This window comes from Scyliorhinus torazame, chromosome 31 (assembly GCF_047496885.1).
Source record: "Scyliorhinus torazame isolate Kashiwa2021f chromosome 31, sScyTor2.1, whole genome shotgun sequence".
Lineage (NCBI taxonomy): Eukaryota > Metazoa > Chordata > Chondrichthyes > Carcharhiniformes > Scyliorhinidae > Scyliorhinus > Scyliorhinus torazame.
In genome coordinates, this window is record NC_092737.1 from 14,400,024 (window position 1) to 14,426,907 (window position 26,884).

Genomic DNA, 26,884 nt, shown 5'->3' on the forward strand with positions numbered 1-26,884 from the left:
TTTCCCTCCCTAAAGGGGACATTAGGGGACCAGATGGGTTTCTACAGCAATCGAGAAAGGGGAAGCAATTGCATTGTGGTATTGTCATTGGACTCTCTTAAAGCACAAGTGGGCAGCACGGCAGCACAGTGGTTAGCACGGTTGCTTCACAGCTCCAGGGTCCCAGGTTCGATTCCCGGCTTGGGTCACTGTCTGTGCGGAGTCTGCACGTCCTCCCCGTGTGTGCGTGGGTTTCCTCCGGGTGCTCCGGTTTCCTCCCACAGTCCAAAGCTGTGCGGGTTAGGTGGGTTGGCCGTGATAAATTGCCCCTTAGTGTCCAAAGATGTGCAGGTTAGGGCGGGGGGAGTGGGCCTGGGTAGGGGGCTCTTTCAGACTTGATGGGCCGAATGGCCTCCCTCTGCACTGGAGGGATTTTATGATGGTACTTTCATGATCTCCATTAGTGAACGCCCAGCCCTGGCGATGACTATAAAATGACTGCCATAAAAACCCATCTGGCTCACTAATGTCCTTGAGGGAGAGAAATCTGCCGTCCTTACCCGGTCTGATCGACATGTGACTCCATGCTGCACAGCAAGGGGTTTGACTCTTAACTGTGCCTCTGAAACGGCCGGGGGAGCCCGCTCAGTCCTGGGGCAATTCGAGATGAGCAACAAAGTGAAGACAATTTTTTATTGCACGATTGCAAAAAAAAAAGGTGCTTTGAGGCCAGATTTGATGCTGTTCCACCAGAAACTCCCAATAATGAGCAACACACTTTATCAGTTGTCGAGCATCTCGCACTCGTTATGCGGAGGAAGTCTCTGAGCGGCGAGAGGTGAATCGAAGACACCATCAATGAAGGAACGGGACAGCAAGAGATTCGGAGAGACATTCAAATGTTTAAATTCAATAAGACAACCTGAGGAAGGGGATCGTGTCCATTATATTGATTTATTGCATGAGGTTACACTGAATAAACAAAGTGATCTGATCATATACCAACATACTACGGAAGCATAATAAAGCAGTTGTGAAACTTATACCTGGTTTCAACTCACCAGGTGATTTTTTCAGTCGGACAGCGATGAAAGAAACACAAAAGACACAAATATGAGGCTCAGCTTGTTCCTGAATACAGCGATTACAACCTTGGATTACACATTCAACAAATAGATAAAGACCCGATAGACCCTAGTGTATGATTATCTCCCTGAGAGAGAGGGGACTGAGAGACACCAGTCAGTGTACAGATATCTCCCTGAGAGAGAGAGGGGACTGAGAGACACCAGTCAGTGTATAGATATCTCCCTGAGAGAGAGAGGGGACTGAGACACCAGTCAGTGTACAGATATCTCCCTGAGAGAGAGGGGACTGAGAGACACCAGTCAGTGTACAGATATCTCCCTGAGAGAGAGGGGACGGAGAGACACCAGTCAGTGTACAGATATCTCCCTGAGAGAGAGGGGACTGAGAGACACCAGTCAGTGGACAGATATCTCCCTGAGAGAGGGGGGGACTGAGACACCAGTCAGTGTACAGATATCTCCCTGAGAGAGGGGGGACTGAGAGACACCAGTCGGTGTACAGATATCCCCCTGAGAGAGGGGGGACTGAGACACCAGTCAGTGTACAGATATCTCCCTGAGAGAGAGGGGACTCAGAGACACCAGTCAGTGTACAGATATCTCCCTGAGAGAGAGAGGGACTGAGAGACACCAGTCAGTGTACAGATATCTCCCTGAGAGAGGGGGGACTGAGACACCAGTCAGTGTACAGATATCTCCCTGAGAGAGGGGACTGAGAGACACCAGTCAGTGTACAGATATCTCCCTGAGAGAGAGGGGACTGAGAGACACCAGTCAGTATACAGATATCTCCCTGAGAGCGAGAGGGGACTGAGATACACCAGTCAGTGTACAGATATCTCCCTTAGAGAGAGAGGGACTGGGAGACACCAGTCAGTATACAGATATCTCCCTGAGAGCGAGAGGGGACTGAGATACACCAGTCAGTGTACAGATATCTCCCTGAGAGAGAGGGGACTCAGAGACACCAGTCAGTGTACAGATATCTCCCTGAGAGCGAGAGGGGACTGAGAGACACCAGTCAGTGTACAGATATCTCCCTGAGAGAGAGAGGGACTGAGACACCAGTCAGTGTACAGATATCTCCCTGAGAGAGAGAGGGACTGGGAGACACCAGTCAGTGTACAGATATCTCCCTGAGAGCGAGAGGGGACTGAGATACACCAGTCAGTGTACAGATATCTCCCTGAGAGAGGGGGGACTGAGACACCAGTCAGTGTACAGATATCTCCCTGAGAGAGAGGGGACTGAGAGACACCAGTCAGTGTACAGATATCTCCCTGAGAGAGGGGGGACTGAGAGACACCAGTCAGTGTACAGATATCTCCCTGAGAGAGGGGGGACTGAGACACCAGTCAGTGTACAGATATCTCCCTGAGAGAGAGAGGGACTGAGACACCAGTCAGTGTACAGATATCTCCCTGAGAGAGATGGGGGACTGAGATACACCAGTCAGTGTACAGATATCTCCCTGAGAGAGAGAGGGACTGAGACACCAGTCAGTGTACAGATATCTCCCTGAGAGAGAGAGGGACTGAGACACCAGTCAGTGTACAGATATCTCCCTGAGAGAGAGAGGGACTGGGAGCCACCAGTCAGTGTACAGATATCCCCCTGACACACACCAGGCAGCACGAGGAGAAGTCCACGTAAGGTGGAGCAATGAGTTTTGGGGTGGTTATAGGGGTAATTAAATAAAGCAGAGGAGGCCCTTTTGGAACTGCTAATATACTGCAGGTAGATCCGTGTTAAATATAGTCAGAGGGCTCTAGTTGTAACCTTTATTATTATTGCACGCGAATGTAATCTCTATTTGATCGGTGTTGAGGAATAAATCTTTGTTCTGAGTTATTATTAATATTTCATCTCAGCTTCGCAACGTTGCTCCTACGCCCAGCCTGCCACAGCGGGTCATCATTTTGGGGGATAGGGGGCAATTTGGTTAGCAGGAGGTGCGTACTGCTGCGGGGGGGCGTAGCCGGGCTGGGGGCCGTAGCCGGGCTGGGGGGCGTAGGTGGCTTGGGGGATGTAGGTTGGGTGCGGCAGCACCGTTGTGCTGGCGTTCACCACCGTCACGGTCGTCTTGCGCGCCTTCATCTCGCGCGCCATCTGGCACCATCCACAGCAGTTGCACCAATACATGATGCAGCAATCGTTAAAGATGGAGCCCTGGGTGTTGAAGACAAAAGACAAGGTCAGACACAAAGGAATTGTAAAATTGTTACCACGGGGACTCCATCGCTGTTCATATACCCGCTTGAACCCATTCGCTCGATCGACAGATTTCCTTCTTAAAGGGGACATTAGTGAACCAGGTAGATTTTTACGACAATCGGCAATGGTATTTTTCTTTATTCGTTCATGGGATGAGGGCGCCACTGGCTGTCAGCATTAATTGCCCATCCCTGAGGACATTTAGGGGGTCGACCACATTGCCGTGGGGCCTGGAGTCAAAAGTAGGCCCCGACCGGGTAAGGACGGCAAATTTCTTTCGCTCAAGGGGACGTTCCCGTGGCTAGCACTGTGGCTTCACAGCGGCAGGGTCCCAGGTTCGATTCCCCGCTGGGTCACTGTATTCTCCCCGTGTCTGCGTGGGTTCCCTCCCACAGTCCAAAGACGTGCAGGTGAGGTGGACTGGTCATGATAAATTGCCCTTAGTGACCAAAAAGGTTAGATGGGGTTATTCGGTTACGGGGATAGGGTGAAAGTGAGGGCTCAAGTGGGTCGGTGCAGACTCGATGGGCCGAATGGCCTCCTTCTGCACTGTATGTTCTATGTTCTGTGGCACCGGTATATAGCCAGTGCCATGGGAGATCAGAGGATGGAAATCTTTCCCTGGCGAGGTCAGGGGTGTTACTTATTTGCAATCCCTCAGGACCCAGACTCCCGGGCCCAGATGGACAGAGATACCAACCACACCGCTGGAGTAAAAGGAAATCTCCCGATTTGGGGCACTTGTTACCGGGGTGAGCCAGGAAAGTTCCGACATGACTCATGCCGGCCAACATCTCGGGCCCGCTTTCTCCCTCTCACGCGGGAGCAGCAGGACGAGAGGCCGCGGCAGGATAGTCACCAGGAATGCCAATCGGGAAGTACCGAGACTGCTGGGACTACCAACGGGAAGAGTAGCGAATAGGAGAGAAGCTGGAGAAGGGAGGAGGGAGTCGAAGGTTACGATGGTATATTTAGATGAGGAAAGGCAGGACGATGCTCGAGTGGAGCATTAACACCAGCATGGATTTGATGGGCCGATTGGTCTGCTTCCTTTGAGAACAGAACACATTCAGGAGACTGACACAAGAGGGTTGTGCTGAAGGAGAAAGGGTCAGAGATTTTAATGCTATGTTAATTATACAAAAGAATATTGTGATAATTAAAGATACACGTGCGAAGAGAATTTTTTTTAAAAATTACACTCTTAGAGCACTTATAAAGAGAGACTGCCCCCCAACCGCAGATATATTCCCAGCTGGGCTGGATGGACCTGGGGAGGGACCACGTGATGTCTGCCGGCCCGTTCAAGACCTGCCATGTCCAGTGGGCACCTCTGGGGTTGGGATGCTCTATTCATTTTTAAAATAAATTTAGAGTACCCAATTATTTTTTTCCAATCAAGGGGCAATTTAGCATGGCCGATCCACCTAGCCTGCACATCTTTGAGTTGTGGGGGGGCGAAACCCTCGCAAATACGGGGAGAATGTGCAAACTCCACACGGGGCCGGGATCGAACCTGGGACCTCGGCGCCGTGAGGCAGCAGTGCTAACCCACTGCACCACCGTGCTGTCCCCTGGGGTGCTTTATTGATCTCTTTCATCAAGTTTTGGTTCAACGTTTTCAGTTTTCCTTGTGATTTGTTTTTTATTTGACACGTTCTCCCTTTAATACGCTGCTCTTTGAATTCGTTCCTTAGTTTGCTTCATTTCGTTTGATCAGCTTTTGCTCAAAAGTGTAGAAAGGGAGACTGCTGGGACACTAGGCTTGTCGGTGAGGTGCATTCGGCGAATAAACCTAGCACCAAGGAAGCCATTAGCGCCTTGGTTCATACTTCAGCGGCTGCCTAAGGAGCGGCTCAACGGGATAGGGAGAAGCCGGAGCAGGAGGTGGGGTGCGGGAAGGGGGCGGAGGGCGAGCACGGGGCCGATGGGCTGGGTGGGCCGCCGGAACGAGGCTCGATCCAGGTCACCCCACTTTGCACGTACCGGAATTCCGTTCCGCTCGCGTATGGCGACGCGCATCGCGAGGGAGACCGGTGGGATGGCTCCTGAGCCAACGTAACCGCAGCCATTACAGGTCGTATCCAGCAGCGGAAGGCAGAGGCATTCACCAAACTGGTCCACCGTCTTGCACATGAAGCACGGCATACACCAGAAGGCACAGCAACCTGCGGAGTTCAAGAACAAAGTCAACAAGGTCAATATTAGATGACATGGGTGCTCTTCCAATCTGCAATCTGCAATCATACAGCAGAGTGGAAGAGGAGGGTTCAGTATGAAGAGCTAGGCAACAAACTAGGAACGAGAACCTCAACGGTGACAAATAGAAACATAGAAAACAGGAGGAGGAAGCCATTCGGCCCTTCGAGCCTGCCCTGTCATTCAGTACTATCATGGCCGATCATCCAACTCAATAGCCTGGTCTCACCTTCCCCCATATCCTTTGATCCTTTCTCCCCCAAGTGCTCTATCTAAATGCTCCTCAAAAACAAATGTTTTGACCTCAACTACTTCCCGTGGTAGTGAATTCCACAGGCCGACCGCTCTCTGGGTGAAGAAATGTCTCCCCTTCTCTGTCCTCAATGGTCTCCCCGTATCCTCAGACTGTGACCCCTGGGGCGTCATTCTCCGCCCCCCCCCCGCCGGGTCGGAGAATGGCCGTAGGCCGCCGTGAATCCCGCCCCCGCCGAAGTTTCCGCTCCCGGCGATTGGGCGGGGGCAGGAATCCGGCCGCGCCGGTTGGCGGGACCCCCCGCTGGATTCTCCGGCCCGGATGGGCCAAAGTCCCGCCCAGAAATTGCCTGTCCCGCCAGCGTAAATCAAACCTGGTATTTACCGGCGGGACCAGGCGGCGTGGGCGGGCTCCGGGGTCCTGGGGGGGGGGCGCGGGCGATCTGACCCCGGGGGGTGCCCCCACGGTGGCCTGGCCCGCGATCGGGGCCCACCGATCCGCGGGCGGGCCTGTGCCGTGGGGGCACTCTTTCCCTTCCGCCTTTGCCACGGCCTCCACCATGGCGGAGGCGGAAGAGACTCTCCCCACTGAGCATGCGCGGGAAACTGACAGCGGCCGCTGACGCTCCCGCGCATGCGCCGCATTTCCGCGCCAGCTGGCGGGGCAACAAACGCCATTTCCGCCAGCTGGCAGGGCGGAAATCCCTCCGGCGTCAGCCTAGCCCCTCAATGTTGGGGCTAGGCCGCCAAAGATGCAGAGCATTCCGCACCTTTGGGCCGGCGCGATGCCCGTCTGATTGGCGCCGTTTTTGGCGCCAGTCGGCGGACATCGCGCCGTTGGGGGAGAATTTCGCCCCTGGTTCTGGACACCCACCACTATCGGGAACATCCTTCCTGCATCTCTCCTGTCCAGTCCCCCCCACCATCGGGAACATCCTTCCTGCATCTCTCCTGTCCAGTCCCCCCCCACCATCGGGAACATCCTTCCTGCATCGACCCTGTCCAGTCCCCCCCACCATTGGGAACATCCTTCCTGCATCGACCCTGTCCAGTCCCCCCCCCACCATCGGGAACATCCTTCCTGCATCGACCCTGTCCAGTCCCCCCCCCACCATCGGGAACATCCTTCCTGCATCTCTCCTGTCCAGTCCCCCCCACCATCGGGAACATCCTTCCTGCATCGACCCTGTCCAGTCCCCCCCCACCATCGGGAACATCCTTCCTGCATCGACCCTGTCCAGTCCCCCCCCCACCATCGGGAACATCCTTCCTGCATCTCTCCTGTCCAGTCCCCCCCACCATCGGGAACATCCTTCCTGCATCTACCCTGTCCAGTCCCCCTCCCACCATTGGGAACATCCTTCCTGCATCTACCCTGTCCAGTCCCCCCCCCACCATCGGGAACATCCTTCCTGCATCGACCCTGTCCAGTCCGGTTGGAATTTTAGAGGTTTCTCTATGAGATCCCCCCCTTATTCCTCTGAACTCCAACGAATATAATCCTGACCGACTCAATCTCTCCTCATACGTCAGTCCCGCCATCCCAAGAATCAGTCTGGTAAACCTTTGCTGCGCTCCCTCGAGAACAAGAACATCCTTCCTCAGAGAAGGAGACCAAAAATGCACACAATATTCCAGGTGTGGCCTCACCAAGACCCTGTACAATTGCAGCAACACATCCCTGCTCCTGCACTCGAATCCTCTCGCTAGGAACGCTAACAAACCATTTGCCTTCTTTACCGCCTGCTCCACCTGCCTGCTTGCCTTCAGCGACTGGTGTACGAGGACAACCAGGTCTCGTTGCACATTCACCTCTCCTAGTTTATGACGATTGAGATAATAATCTTCCTTCCCATTTTTGCTACCAAATTGGATAACTTCACATTGATCCAAATTATACCATATTGCCATGCATTCGCCCACTCACTCAACTTTCCCAAATCCTGCTGAAGGATCTCTGCATCCTCCTCACAGCTCACCCTCCCAACCAACTTTGTGTCCTCTGCAAATCTGGAGACATTCCATTTTCTTCCCTCATCGGAACCTCTGGATTATTACCAAGAGCCACCTGTGAATTGGATTCGGGCCAATAAGATTAGAGAGATGAATGTGTGACTGAGAGACTGGTGTGGGAAAAGTGGGGGCCAGAACATGGGGCATTGGGAAAAGTGGGGGTTGTACCATTGGGACCCATGGTTTACGGCATGGTCTATGTATCATTTCCTGTGTTAGTGAAAGGGCAAATCTGGAAGTTAATCAGCAGGTAAGGCTGGATGTTACAGAAACAATAAAAGTATAAAACGAGAGGTTGTGTATCTAAATGTATGTAGCGTTCATAAGGAAATCAATAACCCAAGTAGAATTAAATAAGTATAATCTGATCGGTGTTACAGAGACACGGCTGCAGGAGGACATGGATTGGGACATGAATATCGAAGGGTCCAGGACATTGAGGAAGGACAGGAAGCGAGGAAATGGTGGAGGGGTGGCTCTGTTACTTAATAGCGGTGCTAGCACATTAGGAAGGAATGACTTAAGTTCAGGAAACCAGGGTGGAGAAGTGGTTTGAAGAGAGATGTGAAATGATAAAAGGAAGAATTCACTTATGGGAGTGGGGTACAGACCCCTCTGACTGGACCCACATTGGTGGGACAGAGTATAAAGGAAGAGATAATTGGAAACCTCATAGTGAGGGAACCCCTCGGTAGTCGCGATCATAATATAATTGAATTTAACATTGAGGGTGAGAAGAGTGGCTCGAGATTAGTATTTTAAACTTAAATAAGGGCAATTATGAGGGCACGAACACAGCTGGTTTACAGAATTTACAGTGCAGAAAGAGGCCATTCGGCCCATCGAGTCTGCACCGGCTCTTGGAAAGAGCACCCTACCCAAGCCCACATCTCCACCCTATCCCCATAACCCAGTAACCCCACCCAACACTAAGGGCAATTTTGAAAACTAAGGGCAATTTAACATGGCCAATCCACCTAACCTGCGCATCTTTGGACTGTGGGAGTAAACCGGAGCACCCAGAGGAAACCCTCGCAGACACAGGGAGAGCATGCAGACTCCGCACAGACAGTGACCCAAGCCGGGAATCGAACCTGGGACCCTGGAGCTGTGAAGCAATTGTACTAACCACCATGCTACCGTGCTGCCCTAGTTAAAATGAACTGACACACCTGGTTAAAGGTTAGGTCAATAGAGTCGCGGTGGCACAGTGGTTAGCACTGCTGCCTCATGGCGCCAGGGATCCGGGTTCGATTCCGGCCTCGGGCGACTGGCTGTGTGGAGTCTGCACGTTCTCCCCATGTGTGCGTGGGTTTCCTCCGGGTGCTCCGGTTTCCTCCCACAGTCCAAAGATGTGCAGGTTAGGTGGATTGGCTGTGCTAAATATTGTCCCCTAGTGTCCGGGGATGTCCAGTTAGGTTATGGTGGTCAATCCACTCTAACCTGCACATCTTTTGACTGTGGGAGGAAACCGGAGCACCCGGAGGAAACCCACGCACACACGGGGAGAACGTGCAAGTGCGGCTGGAGTTGACCGCACGCTGGCCCAGGGGGCCGTGACAATAGAGATGATCACATATCTGCTAGTTGGGGGGTGTCTAGAACTAGGGGGACAGCATCTGAACCTTAGAGCCAATACTCCCTGGAATGAAATTGGGAACAGGAAATTCTCCCTCAGTCCAAAGATGTGCAGGTTAGGTGGATTGTCCGAGATAAATTAACCCTTAGTGTCCACAGATGTGCAGGTTAGGTGGATTCGCCATGCTTAATTGCCCCTTAGTGTCCAAAGATGTGCAGGTTAGGTGGATTGGTCATACTAAATTGCCCCTTAGTGTCCAAAGATGTGCAGGTTAGATGGATTGGCCGTGCTAAATTGCCCCTTAGTGTCCAAAGATGTGCAGGTTAGGTGGATTGGCCATGCTAAATTGCCCCTTAGTGTCCAAAGATGTGCAGGTTTGGTGGATTTGTCATGCTAAATTGTCCCTTAGTGTCCAAAGACGTGCAGGTTAGGTGGATTGGCCGTGCTAAATTGCCCCATAGTGTCCAAAGATGTGCAGGTTAGGTGGATTGGCCGTGCTAAATTGCCCCTTAGTGTCCAAAGATGTGCAGGTTAGGTGGATTGGCCGTGCTAAATTGTCCCTTAGTGTCCAAAGATGTGCAGGTTTGGTGGATTTGTCATGCTAAATTGTCCCTTAGTGTCCAAAGACGTGCAGGTTAGGTGGATTGGCCGTGCTAAATTGCCCCATAGTGTCCAAAGATGTGCAGGTTTGGTGGATTTGTCATGCTAAATTGTCCCTTAGTGCCCAAAGACGTGCAGGTTAGGTGGATTGGCCGTGCTAAATTGCCCCATAGTGTCCAAAGATGTGCAGGTTTGGTGGATTTGTCATGCTAAATTGTCCCTTAGTGTCCAAAGACGTGCAGGTTAGGTGGATTGGCCATGCTAAATTGCCCCTTAGTGTCCAAAGATGTGCAGGTTTGGTGGATTTGTCATGCTAAATTGTCCCTTAGTGTCCAAAGACGTGCAGGTTAGGTGGATTGGCCGTGCTAAATTGCCCCATAGTGTCCAAAGATGTGCAGGTTAGGTGGATTGGCCGTGCTAAATTGCCCCTTAGTGTCCAAAGATGTGCAGGTTAGGTGGATTGGCCGTGCTAAATTGTCCCATAGTGTCCAAAGATGTGCAGGTTAGGTGGATTGGCCGTGCTAAATTGCCCCTTAGTGTCCAAAGATGTGCAGGTTAGGTGGATTGGCCGTGCTAATTTGTCCCTTAGTGTCCAAAGATGTGCAGGTTAGGTGGATTGGCCGTGCTAAATTGTCCCTTAGTGTCCAAAGGTGAGGTGGGGTTACAGGGTTACGGGGATAGAGCGAGGGAGTGGGTCTAGGTACGGTGCTCTTTAAGAGGGTTGATGCAGACTCGATGGGCCGAATGGCCTCCTTCTGCACTGGAGGATTCTATGAATCCTTCATTCTATAACAGCTGTTGGCTTGAGAAAGGTGGAGTGCAACCAATTTAACGTCGTTCGTATCTTCAAATAATCTAAGTTTACTCAAACTTAAAGTGAGAACATGCCTCGGATCTCACTTAAGGCTTGTTGGGCAAAGGTCCAATTGGGCGTTGGGCCAATAAGTAATGGTAAGTTTCATTTCTCCCTGGGCCCTCAGACATGGGCGTGGTGTTCGCAAGAATCAGAACATAGGAATTAGGAGTATTGACAGGCCATTCGGCCCTTCGAGCCCGCTCCGCCGTACAGTACGATCACGGCTGACCCTGACTGTAGCCTCAGCTCCGTTTTCCTGTCTGTCCCCAACACCTCCCCCCCCCCCCCCCCACCCCCCTCGAATATCCCCCTCCTCACCCCCGCAAACCTCTCCACTCCACTGTAGGTCAAACATTTGTCCAACTTGGCCTTTGATATATTCAATGGCCCTCCTGGGGGGAGGGGGGAGGGGGGGGGTGCGTGAGCAGGGGTGGGGAGGGGGGGAGGGGGGTGCGTGAGCAGGGGTGGGGGGGGGGGCGGAGAATACCAAAGCCCCTCGTAGAGAAGATGTTCTCCGCCCTCGAAGGGCGACCCCGAAGACCGAAACCGTGGCCCCGAATGTGAATGAGACCCCCACCGGCGGGGGGGGGGGGGGGGGGGCGATGCGGGGGAATCCCGCCCCTCTATTTGTCCGGCTCCGGCATCATCGCTCAGGAAATGTGAGGAGGGGGGACATTTCTTTCGACAGGCTAAACAAACGGTGTGGTTAGGCAGAAAAACACAAATTTCACATCGCTGGAAAAACAGGCCGATGAGGAGAGATATGTTTGTGCCGAGCTGTTGGGATGTGGAGAGATGCCAGGAAGCCAAAACAAGTGCCAGGGCTTCTGGGGAAGCGGGGGGGGGGGGAGGGGGGGGGGGGTTGTTGTCGGGTGACGCATCGGAAAGCCTTTTCAGAGAGCTAGTAGAGGAATGAAGGGCTGACTGGTCCTGCTGAATCACTCAACGTTGAGCTTAACCCCCCCCCCCCACACCTTACGAATCGCCCACACACCTGTACACGGGGGGGGGGGGGGCTGTTTGTGATCTCGGAGCGAGATATTTTTAAACTCTGTTTTCGAATGCCACACGTCTCTGAGAGTTTATTGTTCCAGCCAGGTGCCCCCCCGAGGCAAATTCCTGCTGCACATTCTTCCGGAAGTCTCCGTTGGGTATGCTAATGCCTGCCTCGCGATTCTAATTTCGACGGTGAGTGCTGACTTCCTGAGGAGGCAGAATGTCCCTCGGCCGGAGTTTTTAAACCTCGCCCGCCCTTCGGGAGAATGGGGGTGACCGGGTGCCACGCGGCTTCAGAACCTTCCGGAATTTGTAACCCCCCCGCCGTTTGAAATCCGTGCGGAGCTGTTGGCTTCGGGCCCTGGGTCGCAGGGCTGCGGCACCGAGACCCATTCCAGAGCTTCACATCCAGCTGACATTCCCAGCCTACCAGACGACTAACATCGGGAATGTCTGACGAGGGAAGACTGGATAGGGCGGGGCTTATATCCGCTGGAGTTTAGAAGAGTGAGAAGCAACTCGATCGAAACCTTTAAGATCCCCTGGTTCTCGATCCCCCCACATCAGAAAAAGGAGGAACGTTCTTGAAATGGAGAAACACCAGAGAGGACTGCGAGAAACCCCCCCCCCCCCCCAACGCGGGAGAATTATCCTCAGCTCCCACTCTGTCAAACGGCCCCCACTCAGAATCATAGATGTTTCAATGAGGTCACCTCCCATCCTTCCAACGTCCAATGAGCACGAACCCAACCTGGCCAACCTTTCCTCGGAAGGCAAAACCCCCTTCAACCCAGGAATCAGCCCCTCCCTGAACTGCCTCCAGAATATCCCTCCTGAAAATGAAATGAAATGAAAATCGCTTATTGTCACAAGTAGGCTTCAAATGAAGTTACTGTGAAAGGCCCCTAGTCGCCACATTCCGGCGCCTGTTCGGGGTGGCTGGTACGGGAATCGAACCGTGCTGCTGGCCTGCCTTGGTCTGCTTTCAAAGCCAGCGATTTAGCCCAGTGTGCTAAACAGCCTCCTGATGTACGGGGGCCAAATCAGCACAGGGTGGGTGCTCCGTGATCTGACCGATGTGCGGTACAGTTGTAACTGGACTTCCCTGCTTTCCTGCTCCATTCACCTTGCAAGAAAGGCCAACATTTCCCACAATCCCCACAAGGAGGCCATTCGGCCCATGGAGCATGCACCGACCCTCTGAAAGAACACCCGACCTATGCCCTATCCCCGTCACCCAACCTAACCTTTTGGACACTTCAGGGGCAATTTAGCCAATCCACCCTAACCTGCAGATCTTTGGACCGTGGGAGGAAACCGGAGCACCCGGAGGAAACCCACGCACACACGGGGAGGACGTGCAGACTCCGCACAGACAGTCACCCAGCGGGGAATCGAACCTGGGACCCTGCCATAGAGAGGACAGCCTCACATATCCCTGCTACCGGACAGAGTTCTGCCCACTCACCTTTGACCCTTTGCCAACTCTTTGTATCCTCCCGCAACTTGCTTTCTAACCTATTCCCATAGCGGCGGCAGATTTGGGGTGGCACAGTGGTTAGCACAGAGTCCCCCGGTTCGATTCCCGGCTCGGGTCACTGTCTGTGCGGAGTCTGCACGGCTCTCCCCCGCGTCTGCGTGGGTTTCCTCCGGGTGCTCCGGTTTCCTCCCACGGTCCAAAGATGCGCAGGTTAGGTGGACTGGCCGTGCTAAATTGTCCCTTAGTGTGTCAAAGGTGAGTATGTTGAGTGGGGTCATCGGGGATAGGGCGGGCGAGTGGGCCGTGGTAGGGTGCTCTTTCAGAGGTTTTGGTGCAGGCTCGATGGGCCGAATGGCCTCCTGCTGCGCTGTAGGAATTCAGTGGTTCTATTTGGTCAGAGTGCAGTCAGCCCCTTCATCCATTATTAACACAGGTTGCGAAAAGCTGAGGCCTTGACACTGATCCTTGTGAGGCCCACTTGTTGCACTCTGCAAACCTTCGTACCTCACTCGCTGTCGACTTGTAGGAACATGGTTACAGAAACCCAAGCCTTCCTTTCCTTCTCCCGGTTGCTGTAACCTCCCCCTAAAGGCTCGCCGTGACCCGAACACAGGTGACAAAGAGGCCTAGGGTGGGCTGCGAGGTGATATCCCGACTTCAGGGCCTTGAGTAAAAGGCCCTGGGCCCAGCTTCCCTGCCTGCCTCCACCCCCCTTTCCCATGTTTTCGATCCATTCCACGGCCGGCGGGGGCGGAGGGGCTGGGAACCCGTTTGGCCGTCGCAGCCTCAGAGTGGAGGCTGTGGGGCCTGGTCCCTTTGGCATTTCAGGCCTGCGTGCAAAGGGCCCCCTCAGCCTGCCTGTGCCTCAGGTTGAAAAACAAAAACACGCAAGGCAGCTCCAGGGCTGGAAGGCAGCAGGAATTACCTTCCCACTTAGGTCCCTGGGGCGGGTGTGAAGAATGGTGTAGCTTTTGACAGCCTCATCCGAGCCACTCAAAACACGGGCAGAGGTCATTTGGACCATCGTACCGATGCTGGCCCTTTGAAAGAATCCCATTTATCCCATTCCACCCTGCTGCAGGTCGGTACACACCCGGGGATTTGTCCAATACTCTTTCAATGGTGAACTTCCTTAGGAAGCACTTCGAGCCTTGGCACAACCCATCATAACAACTTTCTGCATCGACATAACATTATGCTTTTTGCACCTGTTTTGATAATTATCCTGAGTCGACCTCCGCTTGTTATTGACACACCCGTCACTGAAAACAATTTTTCTCCATTTACTTTCACAAAAACACTTCATTAATTTGAACACGGTGATTGAATCGCCCAGTCTGAAGCATTTAATGGGGACAGTGCAGATGGAGCTTTACTCTGTATCTAAGCCAGTGCTGTACCTGTCCTGGGAGTGTTTGATGGGGACAGTGTAGAGGGAGCTTTACTCTGTATCTAAGCCAGTGCTGTACCTGTCCTGGGAGTGTTTGATGGGGACAGTGTAGAGGGAGCTTTACTCTGTATCTAACCCCGTGCTGTACCTGTCCTGGGAGTGTTTGATGGGTCAGTGTAGAGGGAGCTTTACTCTGTATCTAACCCCGTGCTGTACCTGTCCTGGGAGTGTTTGATGGGGACAGTGTAGAGGGAGCTTTACTCTGTATCTAACCCCGTGCTGTACCTGTCCTGGGAGTGTTTGATGTGGACAGTGTAGAGGGAGCTTTACTCTGTATCTAACCCCGTGCAGTACCTGTCCTGGGAGTGTTTGATGGGGACAGTGTAGAGGGAGCTTTACTCTGTATCTAACCCCGTGCTGTACCTGTCCTGGGAGTGTTTGATGGGGACAGTGTAGAGGGAGCTTTACTCTGTATCTAACCCCGTGCTGTACCTGTCCTGGGAGTGTTTGATGGGGACAGTGTAGTGGGAGCTTTACTCTGTATGTAACCCCGTGCTGTACCTGTCCTGGGAGTGTTTGATGGGGACAGTGTAGAGGGAGCTTTACTCTGTATGTAACCCCGTGCTGTACCTGTCCTGGGAGTGTTTGATGTGGACAGTGTAGAGGGAGCTTTACTCTGTATCTAACCCCGTGCAGTACCTGTCCTGGGAGTGTTTGATGGGGACAGTGTAGAGGGAGCTTTACTCTGTATCTAACCCCGTGCTGTACCTGTCCTGGGAGTGTTTGATGGGGACAGTGTAGAGGGAGCTTTACTCTGTATCTAACCCCGTGCTGTACCTGTCCTGGGAGTGTTTGATGGGGACAGTGTAGTGGGAGCTTTACTCTGTATGTAACCCCGTGCTGTACCTGTCCTGGGAGTGTTTGATGGGGACAGTGTAGAGGGAGCTTTACTCTGTATGTAACCCCGTGCTGTACCTGTCCTGGGAGTGTTTGATGGGGACAGTGTAGAGGGAGCTTTACTCTGTATCTAACCCCGTGCTGTACCTGTCCTGGGAGTGTTTGATGGGGACAGTGTAGAGGGAGCTTTACTCTGTATCTAACCCCGTGCTGTACCTGTCCTGGGAGTGTTTGATGGGGACAGTGTAGAGGGAGCTTTACTCTGTATCTAACCCCGTGCTGTACCTGTCCTGGGAGTGTTTGATGGGGACAGTGTAGAGGGAGCTTTACTCTGTATCTAACCCCGTGCTGTACCTGTCCTGGGAGTGTTTGATGGGGACAGTGTAGAGGGAGCTTTACTCTGTATCTAACCCCGTGCTGTACCTGTCCTGGGAGTGTTTGACGGGGACAGTGTAGAGCGAGCTTTACTCTGTATCTAACCCCGTGCTGTACCTGTCCTGGGAGTGTTTGATGGGGACAGTGTAGAGGGAGCTTTACTCTGTATCTAACCCCGTGCTGTACCTGTCCTGGGAGTGTTTGATGGGGACAGTGTAGAGGGAGCTTTACTCTGTCCCTAACCCCGTGCTGTACCTGTCCTGGGAGTGTTTGATGGGGACAGTTTAGAGGGAGCTTTACTCTGTATCTAACCCCATGCTGTACCTGTCCTGGGAGTGTTTGACGGGGACAGTGTAGAGGGAGCTTTACTCTGTATCTAACCCCGTGCTGTACCTGTCCTGGGAGTGTTTGACGGGGACAGTGTAGAGCGAGCTTTACTCTGTATCTAACCCCGTGCTGTACCTGTCCTGGGAGTGTTTGATGGGGACAGTGTAGAGGGAGCTTTACTCTGTATCTAACCCCGTGCTGTACCTGTCCTGGGAGTGTTTGATGGGGACAGTGTAGAGGGAGCTTTACTCTGTCCCTAACCCCGTGCTGTACCTGTCCTGGGAGTGTTTGATGGGGACAGTTTAGAGGGAGCTTTACTCTGTATCTAACCCCGTGCTGTACCTGTCCTGGGAGTGTTTGGTGGGGACAGTGTAGAGGGAGCTTTACTCTGTATCTAACCCCGTGCTGTACCTGCCCTGGCTAATGAGATAATGAGCGGGTGCAATGAGGGAGTAAATAATGTGACTGTAGAAAATCTGATAAAAATAACAGGAAGTTGGAAAAAGCTGGCACGTGTGTCACTATCTGTGGAGAGATACCGTGTGACTCTCCTTCAGAGTTGGAATTGATCCATCCAGTATCCAACACAACATGGTCTATCTCCACAAATATTCCCAAATGAAGTCCGGAAACATTATCTTCCATTAAGTCACAGCCTTGGTGCCTCATCTTGCCCCGAGAATAATATTAAAAAATTTCCATGAAATGATAAAGATATGCAGGAAGTTAAAGCATATCTATTTTCTCATTCATTCTGACTGAAACTGTACATTCAATGCCAAGGATCGGGCACACCCATGTCAGCTATTTCCTGAACTGGTAATGCCAAGTGAGTGTTAGTGTGTGTGAGTGTGTGTTGGTGTGTTCATGTGTCAGTGTGTGTGTGTTAATGTGTTTTTGTGTGTTAGTGTGTGTATGTTAATGTGTGTGTTAGTGTGTGTTAATTAGTGTGTGTTAATGTGTGTGTTAGTGTGTGTTAATGTGTGTGTGTTAGTGTGTGTTAATGTGTGTGTGTTAGTGTGTGTATGTTAATGTGTGTGTTAGTGTGTGTTAATGTGTGTGTGTTAGTGTGTGTTAATGTGTGTGTGTTAGTGTGTTTGAGTGTCAGTGTGTGTGTGTTAATTGTGTTTGAGTGCCAGTGTGTGTGTGTGTTAGTGTGTGTGTGTTAGTGTGTGTGTTAGTCTGTGTGTGTTAGTGTGTGTGTGTTAATGTGTTTGAGTGTCAGTGTGTGTATATTAGTGTGTGTGTTAGTGTGTTTATGTATCAGTGTTTGAGTGTGTGAGAGAATGTGTTGTGTGAGAGAGTGTGTGTTAATGTATGTGTGTATGAAGGAGTTTTTTAGTGTATGTGTTAGTGTGTGTGTGAGAGAGAGTGTGTTAGTGTGTGTGTGTCAGACAGTGTGTTAGTGTGTGTGTGTCAGACAGTGTGATAGTGTGTGTATGAGAGAGAGAGTGTGTTAGTGTGTGTGTGAGAGAGAGTGTGTTAGTGTGTGTGAGAGAGAGTGTGTTAGTGGGTGTGTGAGAGAGAGTGTGTTAGTGTATGTGTGAGAGAGAGTGTATTAGTGTGTGTGAGAGAGAGTGTGTTTGTGTGTGTGTGAGAGAGTGTGTTCGTGTGTGTGTGAGAGAGAGTGTGTTAGTGGGTGTGTGAGAGAGAGTGTGTTAGTGTGTGTGTGTCTGACAGTGTGTTAGTGTGTGTGAGAGAGAGTGTGTTAGTGTGTGTGTGAGAGAGTGTGTTAGTGTGTGTGTGTCAGACAGTGTGTTAGTGTGTGTGAGAGAGAGTGTTAGTGTGTGTGAGAGAGTGTGCTCGTGTGTGTGTGAGAGAGAGTGTGTTAGTGTGTGTGTGAGAGAGTGTGTTAGTGTGTGTGAGAGAGTGTGTTTGTGTGTGTGTGAGAGAGAGTGTGTTAGTGTGTGTGTGAGAGAGAGTGTGTTAGTGTGTGTGTGAGAGAGAGTGTGTTAGTGTGTGTGTGTGTGTTAGTGTGTGTGTGAGAGAGAGTGTGTTAGTGTGTGAGTGAGAGAGAGTGTGTTAGTGTGTGTGTGTGTGTTAGTGTGTGTGGGAGTGTGTTAGTGTGTGTGGGAGCGTGTTAGTGTGTGTGGGAGTGTGTTAGTGTGTGTGTGTTAGTGTGAGTGGGAGTGTGTTAGTGTGTGTGTGTTAGTGTGAGTGGGAGTGTGTTAGTGTGTGTGTGTTAGTGTGAGTGGGAGTGTGTTAGTGTGTGTGTGTTAGTGTGAGTGGGAGTGTGTTAGTGTGTGTGTGTTAGTGTGAGTGGGAGTGTGTTAGTGTGTGTGTGTTAGTGTGAGTGGGAGTGTGTTAGTGTGAGTGGGAGTGTGTTAGTGTGTGTGTGTTAGTGTGTGTGTTAGTGTGTTTGTGTGTGTGTGTTAGTGTGAGTGGGAGTGTGTTAGTGTGTGTGTGTTAGTGTGAGTGGGAGTGTGTTAGTGTGTGTGTGTTAGTGTGAGTGGGAGTGTGTTAGTGTGTGTGTGTTAGTGTGAGTGGGAGTGTGTTAGTGTGTGTGTGTTAGTGTGAGTGGGAGTGTGTTAGTGTGTGTGTGTTAGTGTGAGTGGGAGTGTGTTTGTGTGTGTGTGTTAGTGTGAGTGGGAGTGTGTTAGTGTGTGTGTGTTAGTGTGAGTGGGAGTGTGTTAGTGTGTGTGTGTTAGTGTGAGTGGGAGTGTGTTAGTGTGTGTGTGTTAGTGTGAGTGGGAGTGTGTTAGTGTGTGTGTGTTAGTGTGAGTGGGAGTGTGTTAGTGTGTGTGTGTTAGTGTGAGTGGGAGTGTGTTAGTGTGTGTGTGTTAGTGTGAGTGGGAGTGTGTTAGTGTGTGTGTGAGAGTGTTAATGTGGGCGATTCTCCCAAATTGTGCCCAAGTGTTCACGCCGTCGTGTTTCACGCCAGCGCGAACCGGGCCTGGGTACGACCTATTCAGTTCCCCACAGGGTCCAGCACGGTGGGGGAGTGGTTCACGCCGCTCCAGCTTCCCTTCCCGGCGCCAAATGCTCGCCGTGCCAGCCTGCGCATGCGTGGGGGACGTCTTTAGCGCGCCGGCCCCGACTCAACATGGCGTCGATGTTCAGGGGCCGTCCGCAGAGGGAAGTAGGCCCGGGGGGGGGGGGGGGGGGGAGAGGTCGGCCCGCCGATCGGCGCCCCCGAGCGTTCCCACAGAGTTCCCGCCGGCAGCAACCAGGGGTGAACGGCGCCGCCGGGACTCTGTCGGATCCGCGCGGCCGCTCGGCCCATCCAGGCCGGAGAATCGGCGGCCCCGCCGACTCCAGCGGCCCGCGGACGGTGCCCGCCAAACGCGCCGGGCCGATTGTCCGCACCTCGGGGAAGCGCGCGTCGGGGCGTTGTGGCGCGGTTGCGGCGATTCTCTGGCCCGCCGGGGGGGGGGGGGGCCTGAATCTGGCCCCGGCAGGTGCTCCCACAGTGACCTGGCCCGCGGCCGGGGCCCACTGATCCGTGGGCGGGCCTGTGCCATGGGGACACTCGGTTCCTCCGCCATGGCCGACGTGGAGTTGAACCCCCCCCCTGCATATGCGCTGGGATGACGCCAACACACACTGGTGCACCCGCGCATGCGCCAACTCGGAGGAGCCCCTTCGGCGCCGGTTGCCGTGGCGCCAAGCCCCTTCCACACCAGCTGGCGCGGCGCAAACCACTCCGGCCCGGCCTAGCCCCTGAAGGTGCGGAGGATTCAGCACCTTGGGGCGGCCCGACCCCAGAGTGGCCCACCCGCCGATTCCCGAAGAATCCCGCCCCGTGTATGAGAGAGTGTATTAGTATGCATGTGTGTGTGTTAGTGTGTGTGTGAGTGTGTGGTAATGTGTGTGAGTGTGTGGTAGTATGTATATGTGTGAAAGTGTGTGAGAAAGTGTTAGTGTGTGAGTGCGTGTGGGAGTGTGCATATGTGTGTGAGAAAGTATGTTAGAGTGTCCGAGAGTGTGTTAGTGCACGTGTGAGAGTGTGTTAGTGAGTGAGAGAGTGTTTTAGTGTATAAGTGTGTGTGAGAGGGTGTTTTAGAGTGTGAGAGAGGGTGCTAGAGTGTGAGTGCATGTGAGAGTATGTTAGTATGTGTGAGAGAATCTGTCAGTGTGTGAGAGAGCATTGTAGTACGTGTGTGAGAGTGTCTGTGAGAGCGTTAGTGTGTGAGTGCGTGTGAGAGCGTGTAAATATATGTGTGAGAGTGTGTGAGTGCATGTGAGAGAGTGTGTTAGTGTGTGTGAGATTGTGTTAGTGTGTGTGAGATTGTGTTAGTGTGTGAGTGCATGTGAGAGAGTGTGTTAGTGTGTGTGAGATTGTGTTAGTGTGTGAGTGCATGTGAGAGAGTGTGTTAGTGTGTGTGAGATTGTGTTAGTGTGTGTGAGATTGTGTTAGTGTGTGAGTGCATGTGAGAGAGTGTGTTAGTGTGTGTGAGATTGTGTTAGTGTGTGAGTGCATGTGAGAGAGTGTGTTAGCGTGTGTGAGATTGTGTTAGTGTGTGTGAGATTGTGTTAGTGTGTGAGTGCATGTGAGAGAGTGTGTTAGTGTGTGTGAGATTGTGTTAGTGTGTGAGTGCATGTGAGAGAGTGTGTTAGTGTGTGTGAGATTGTGTTAGTGTGTGTGAGATTGTGTTAGTGTGTGAGTGCATGTGAGAGAGTGTGTTAGTGTGTGTGAGATTGTGTTAGTGTGTGAGTGCATGTGAGAGAGTGTGTTAGCGTGTGTGAGATTGTGTTAGTGTGTGAGTGCATGTGAGAGAGTGTGTTAGTGTGTGTTAGTGTCTGTGAGCATTACTGTTTGTGTGTGTGTTTATCTATGTATATAATGTGATTGTATGAGTAAGTGTGAATGTGGCTGTGTCTTTGGGTGTGAGATTATGCACATGTGTGTGTGTGTGAATGTGCAGAGGTGTTTATGTATGTGAGTGTGCAAGTGTGTATGTGAGTGTTATTGTGCGTGTGTGTGACAGTTTTGTTTCATGTGCACACAAGCATGTATTTAAGTGTATGTGTAAATGTGAGTGGGTGTGAATGTGAGTGTGAGAATGTGAGTGTGAATGTGAGTGTGTGAATGTGAGTGTGAGAATGTGAGTGTGAGAATGTGAGTGTGAATGTGAGTGTGAATGTGAGTGTGCGAATGTGTGTCTCTGTGAGTGTGAGTGTGTGTGAATGTGAGTGTATATGTGAGTGTGAATGTGAGTATGTGTGAATGTGAGTGTGTGTGAATGTGAGTGTATATGTGAGTGTGAATGTGAGTTTGTGTGAATGTGAGTGTATATGTGAGTGTGAGTGTGAGAATGTGAGTGTGAGAATGTGAGTGAGTGTGAGAATGTGAGTGTGAATGTGAGTGTGAATGTGAGTGTGCGAATGTGTGTCTCTGTGAGTGTGTGTGAATGTGAGTGTATATGTGAGTGTGAATGTGAGTATGTGTGAATGTGAGTGTGAATGTGAGTGTGTGTGAATGTGAGTGTGTGAATGTGAGTGTGAGAATGTGAGTGTGAGAATGTGAGTGTGAATGTGAGTGTGAATGTGAGTGTGCGAATGTGTGTCTCTGTGAGTGTGAGTGTGTGTGAATGTGAGTGTATATGTGAGTGTGAATGTGAGTATGTGTGAATGTGAGTGTGTGTGAATGTGAGTGTATATGTGAGTGTGAATGTGAGTTTGTGTGAATGTGAGTGTATATGTGAGTGTGAATGTGAGTGTGTGTGAATGTGAGTGTGTGTGAATGTGAGTGTATATGTGAGTGTGAATGTGAGTGTATATGTAAGTGTGAATGTGAGTGTGTGAATGAGTGTGTGAATGTGAGTGTGTGAATGTGAGTGTATATATCAGTGTGAATGCGAGTGTGTGTGAATAAATATGTGAGTGTGAATGTGTGTGTGAATGGGTGTGTGAATGGGTGTGTGAATGTGTGTGTGAATGGGTGTGTGAATGTGTGTGTGAATGTGTGTGTGAATGTGTGTGTGTGTGAATGTGAATGTATATATCAGTGTGAATGCGAGTGTGTGTGAGTATATATGTGTGTGAATGTGTGTGTGAATGTGTGTGTGAATGTGTGTGTGAATGTGTGTGTGAATGTGTGTGTGAATGGGTGTGTGAATGTGTGTGTGAATGTGTGTGTGAATGTGTGTGTGAATGTGTGTGTGCGTGAATGTGAATGTATATGTGAATAATAATAATCTTTATTGTCACAAGTAGGCTTACATTAACACTGCAATGAAGTTACTGTGAAAAGCCCCTAGTCGCCACACTCCGGCACCTGTTCGGTTACACTGAGGGAGAATTCAGAATGTCCAATTCACCCTAACCTGCACGTCTTTGGACTGTGGGAGGAAACCGGAGCACCCGGAGGAAACCCACGCACACACGGGGAGGACGTGCAGACTCCGCACAGACAGTGACCCAAGCCGGGAATCGAACCTGGCACCCTGGAGCTGTGAAGCAATTGTGCTAACCACAATGCAACCGTGCTGCCCATATGTGAGTGTACATGTGAATGTGAGTGTATATGTGAATGTGATGTATATGTGAGTGAGTGTGTGTGTACGAGTGTGAATGGGCATTTGTGTGTGTGCATGTGTTAAGGACAGTCAGAGACCCGGCTGCAATTCCTCCGCAGGCCGATACCCCCTGATCCTCACTGCGTCCGGGCTGCCACTTTGTGCTGGGCTGCGCTGAGGGTCAGAGCTGTGCAGCGGGGGGGGGGGGATTGAGGGAGCTGGGAGACAGAGAGGGGAGAGGAGGCGGGGAGGGGGGAGGGGGGATTGAGGGAGCTGGGAGACAGAGAGGGGAGAGGAGGCGGGGAGGGGGGAGGGGGGATTGAGGGAGCTGGGAGACAGACAGGGGAGAGGATGCGGGGAGGGTGGAGGGGGGATTGAGGGAGCTGGAAGACAGAGAGGGGAGAGGAGGCGGGGACGGGGAGGGGGGATTGAGGGAGCTGGGAGACAGAGAGGGGAGAGGAGGCGGGGAGGGGGGAGGGGGGATTGAGGGAGCTGGGAGACAGCAGAGGGGAGAGGAGGCGGGGACGGGGGAGGGGGGATTGAGGGAGCTGGGAGACAGAGAGGGGAGAGGAGGCGGGGAGGGGGGAGGGGGGATTGAGGGAGCTGGGATACAGCAGAGGGGAGAGGAGGCGGGGAGGGGGAGGGGGATTGAGGGAGCTGGGAGACAGCAGGGGGGAGAGGAGGGCGGGGAGGGGGGAAGGGGATTGAGGGAGCTGGGAGACAGAGAGGGGGGAGGTGGCGGGGAGGGGGGAGGGTGGATTGAGGGAGCTGGGATACAGAGAGGGGAGAGGAGGCGGGGAGGGGGGAGGGGGTTTGAGGGAGCTGGGAGACAGCAGGGGGGAGAGGAGGCGGGGACGGGGGAGGGGGGATTGAGGGAGCTGGGAGACAGCAGAGGGGAGAGCAGGCGGGGAGTGGGGGTGGCGGAGAGAGTTGATACATACAGATCCCGCAGTCTTCGCAGCATTCGAAGATCCCGCTGTTCCAGCCTTTGGGCTGTGTGCTGATAATGGTGGTGGTGGTAGTCTGTGTTGGCTGGGCCATCACGACAACAGGGGCAGCCATGACTGATCCTGGGAGAGAGACAGAGAGAGAGAGAGAGAGAGTTGGTAAGTCAGGGCTGTGCTCACACTGTACACCTAACTAGCCTCAGTAAGAAGTCTGACAACACCAGGTTCAAGTCCAACAGGTTTGTTTCAAATCACTAGCTTTCGGAGCGCTGCTCCTTCCTCAGGTGAACGAAGAGGTCTGTTCCAGAAACACATATATAGACAGATTCAAAGATGCCAGACAATGCTTGGAACGCGAGCATTAGCAGGTGATTAAATCTTTACAGATCCAGAGATGGGGTAACCCCAGGTTAAAGAGGCGTGAATTGTACCAAGCCAGGACAGTTGGTAGGATTTCGCAGGCCAGATGGTGGGGGATGAATGTAATGCGACATGAATCCCAGGTCCCGGTTGAGGCCGCACTCATGTGTGCGGAACTTGGCTATAAGTTTCTGCTCGGCGATTCTGCGTTGTCGCGCATCCTGAAGGCCGCCTTGGAGAACGCTTACCCGGAGATCAGAGGCTGAATGCCCTTGACTGCTGAAGTGTTCCCCGACTGGAAGGGAACATTCCTGCCTGGCGATTGTTGCGCGATGTCCGTTCATTCGTTGTCGCAGCGTCTGCATGGTCTCGCCAATGTACCACGCTTCGGGACATCCTTTCCTGCAGCGTATGAGGTAGACAACGTTGGCGGAGTCGCACAAGTGTGTACCGCGTACCTGGTGGGTGGTGTTCTCACGTGTAATGGTGGTGCCCATGTCAATGATCTGGCATGTCTTGCAGAGATTGCCATGGCAGGGTTGTGTGGTGTCGTGGTCGCTGTTCTGAAGTTTGCGGCAAACAATGGTTTGTTTGAGGTTGCGCGGTTGTTTGAAGGCAAGTAGTGACCGTCTGTGTGGGGTTTGCATGTACTCCCCCGTGTCTGCGTGGGTTTCCTCCGGGTGCTCCCGTTTCCTCCCACAGTCCAAAGATAGTTCATAGAATTAGGTGGATTGGCCGTGATAAATTGCCCAAAAATGTGCAGGGGGGTGCGGGATAAGGCGAGGTACACATTCAAAGGGTCAGTGGCTCGAATGGCCTCCTTCTGCACTGCAGGGATTCTATGATCATAGTTGTCTCTCCCCTTTTACGCTCTTTACGACATTAAAGCTGGGTTTTTAGATTACCCTCGTCTTCCTCTTCCAGGGGGAAGAGGGCGGGTTTTGTCCTGATTGAATATTTTGACTCATTGAAATCCATCGACACAATTAAATCTGGAAACCAGTTGAGCGGGGTGATTGCGGACAACATTGACGTCAAAGCAATGGCATTCGGGGCATTTGGAAAACCTGTTCTTCACTTTGACGTTAAACAGTGTTCAATGCCAATTCACACCCTCGCCGATACTGAAGCAATTCAGACCTGCCTGACACCAGAACTAGATAACATTTTTAGGAGCATGGACTTCACGCAGGTGTTTTGCAATGTTCATCGCCAACAGCAGAGAATCTAACCACCTCCCCTTGGCAGGCGCTCAGCAAAGACTCCCACCTTCAACATCAACGGTTTGGGTAACAGGTCGAGTGGTGGAGGGGTGGCGGTTGCCCAGAGCCTCGACACCATCTAGGACAAAGCACCCCCTGATTGTTTGGCACCCCATTCAGGCCAGCAGGGCGATTCAATTCCCGGACCAGCCTCCCCGAACAGGCGCCGGAATGTGGCGACTAGGGGCTTTTCACAGTAACTTCATTTGAAGCCTACTCGTGACAATAAGTGATTTTCATTTCATTTCATTCGCCAACTTAAACTCACACTCCCCCCACCACCGACGCACAGCGGCAGCCGTGTGTACCGTCTACAAGATGCACTGCAGCAACTCACCGAGGCTCCTCAGGCAGCACCTTCCAAACCCACAGCCTCTACCATCTAGAAGGACAAGAGCAGCAGATACCTGGGAACCCCACCACCTGGAGGTCCCCCTCCGAGTCACTCACCGGGAACTATGGCCAGAATTTTTAGGATGGTGGGGCTTTCGATGATTGAATCGGTCGCAGCCGGGACGTCTGGGAGAAAGTCCCGCCAGAGACAGTTGCCGGCCAATCAAACAGCTCCCTGGTCCCTGCGGCGCCAGAGGCTCCAGTGGACAGGACTGGAACTGCAGGCAGCCCCCGACCCAAAGTCCCGGGATTCCAGGAGACTTTTGGGGGTCTCGGGGACGGGAGGGTTGGGCGGGCTGGCAGGGGGTGGACAGTGGGGGATGAGGGTGTCGGGGGCCAGGGCCAGGTGGGGAGGGAGTGAGGCCCAGCGGTTACTGGACCTTGGAGGGGGAGGAGGAGGGGGCGTCCGAAATGAGAACAGGGCTTCGGATGGACATTTCTCCCGTCAGACTCAAAATTGAGGCTGGACAAGAAAAGGCTTCTATGTGGTCAATAATTGGCCATTTAGGGGCCTCAATCGGGGCAAGGGTCGGGCGGGGGGGTGGGGGGGGGGGGGAGTCAAATCACTGAGAGGTTACGGGAACCCAGCATAAACGCAGCGGGAATCCCATCCACGATATTTCATACTCACTATCCCCCCCGCCACCTTCCGACAGCCTACAACCCACCTGTGAGGGTGGGGGGGCCGGGGTCTGTAGGGGGGGGGGGGAAGCGGAACGGAGTGTAAAATTCACTGGCCATTCCTTCACTGCCGCTGGGTCAAAATCCTGGAATGGGATAACTCCCGGAGGAACCCGTGAATGGACACGCACCACGTGGACGGCGGGAGCTCAAGATGGCGTCTTGCCACCTCCGGGGCAGTTCGGGACGGGCAGCGAACGCCGGCCTTGCCTAAATGTGGGAGGCGTGATTGGGAAATGTGCAGATGACACACAAAATTAGCCGTGTGGTTAATAGCGAAGAGGATAGCTCCCCTCTCCAGGATGTTAACATAGTTTGGTCGCGTGGGCAGGGAAGGGACGTGTCATAATATCCACGCATGTATATAATGAAGTGCAGGCAGGCAGTGATTGACACACAGGATGAGCAGTAAGCACACAGCACAGTGCAGCCAATCACCAGACAGGACACCACCACTATAAAGCCAGAGGGCACTAGGTTTCCCGCTCTCTCGGGACCCAGCCACTGAGACAGTCAGAGCTCATGATCTAGCAAGCGC

The 26,884-nt window shown here is 52.6% G+C and overlaps 1 protein-coding gene across 3 annotated transcripts in view; it reads right to left on the reverse strand.

Moving 5' to 3' along the window:
- Nucleotides 1-914: 914 nt before the first annotated feature.
- LOC140404695 (cornifelin homolog) overlaps nt 915-26,884 on the reverse strand; it is a 33,707-nt gene continuing 7,737 nt past the window's right edge. For all 3 annotated transcript variants that reach the window (XM_072493359.1, XM_072493360.1, XM_072493358.1), the window contains exons 2-4: nt 23,645-23,773; nt 5,268-5,449; nt 915-3,236 (exon numbers count right to left, since the gene is read on the reverse strand). In XM_072493359.1, the coding sequence (XP_072349460.1) occupies nt 2,982-3,236; nt 5,268-5,449; nt 23,645-23,765 (558 nt within the window). In that variant the 5' untranslated portion in view covers nt 23,766-23,773 and the 3' untranslated portion in view covers nt 915-2,981. The remainder of the gene's footprint in view (nt 3,237-5,267; nt 5,450-23,644; nt 23,774-26,884) is intronic.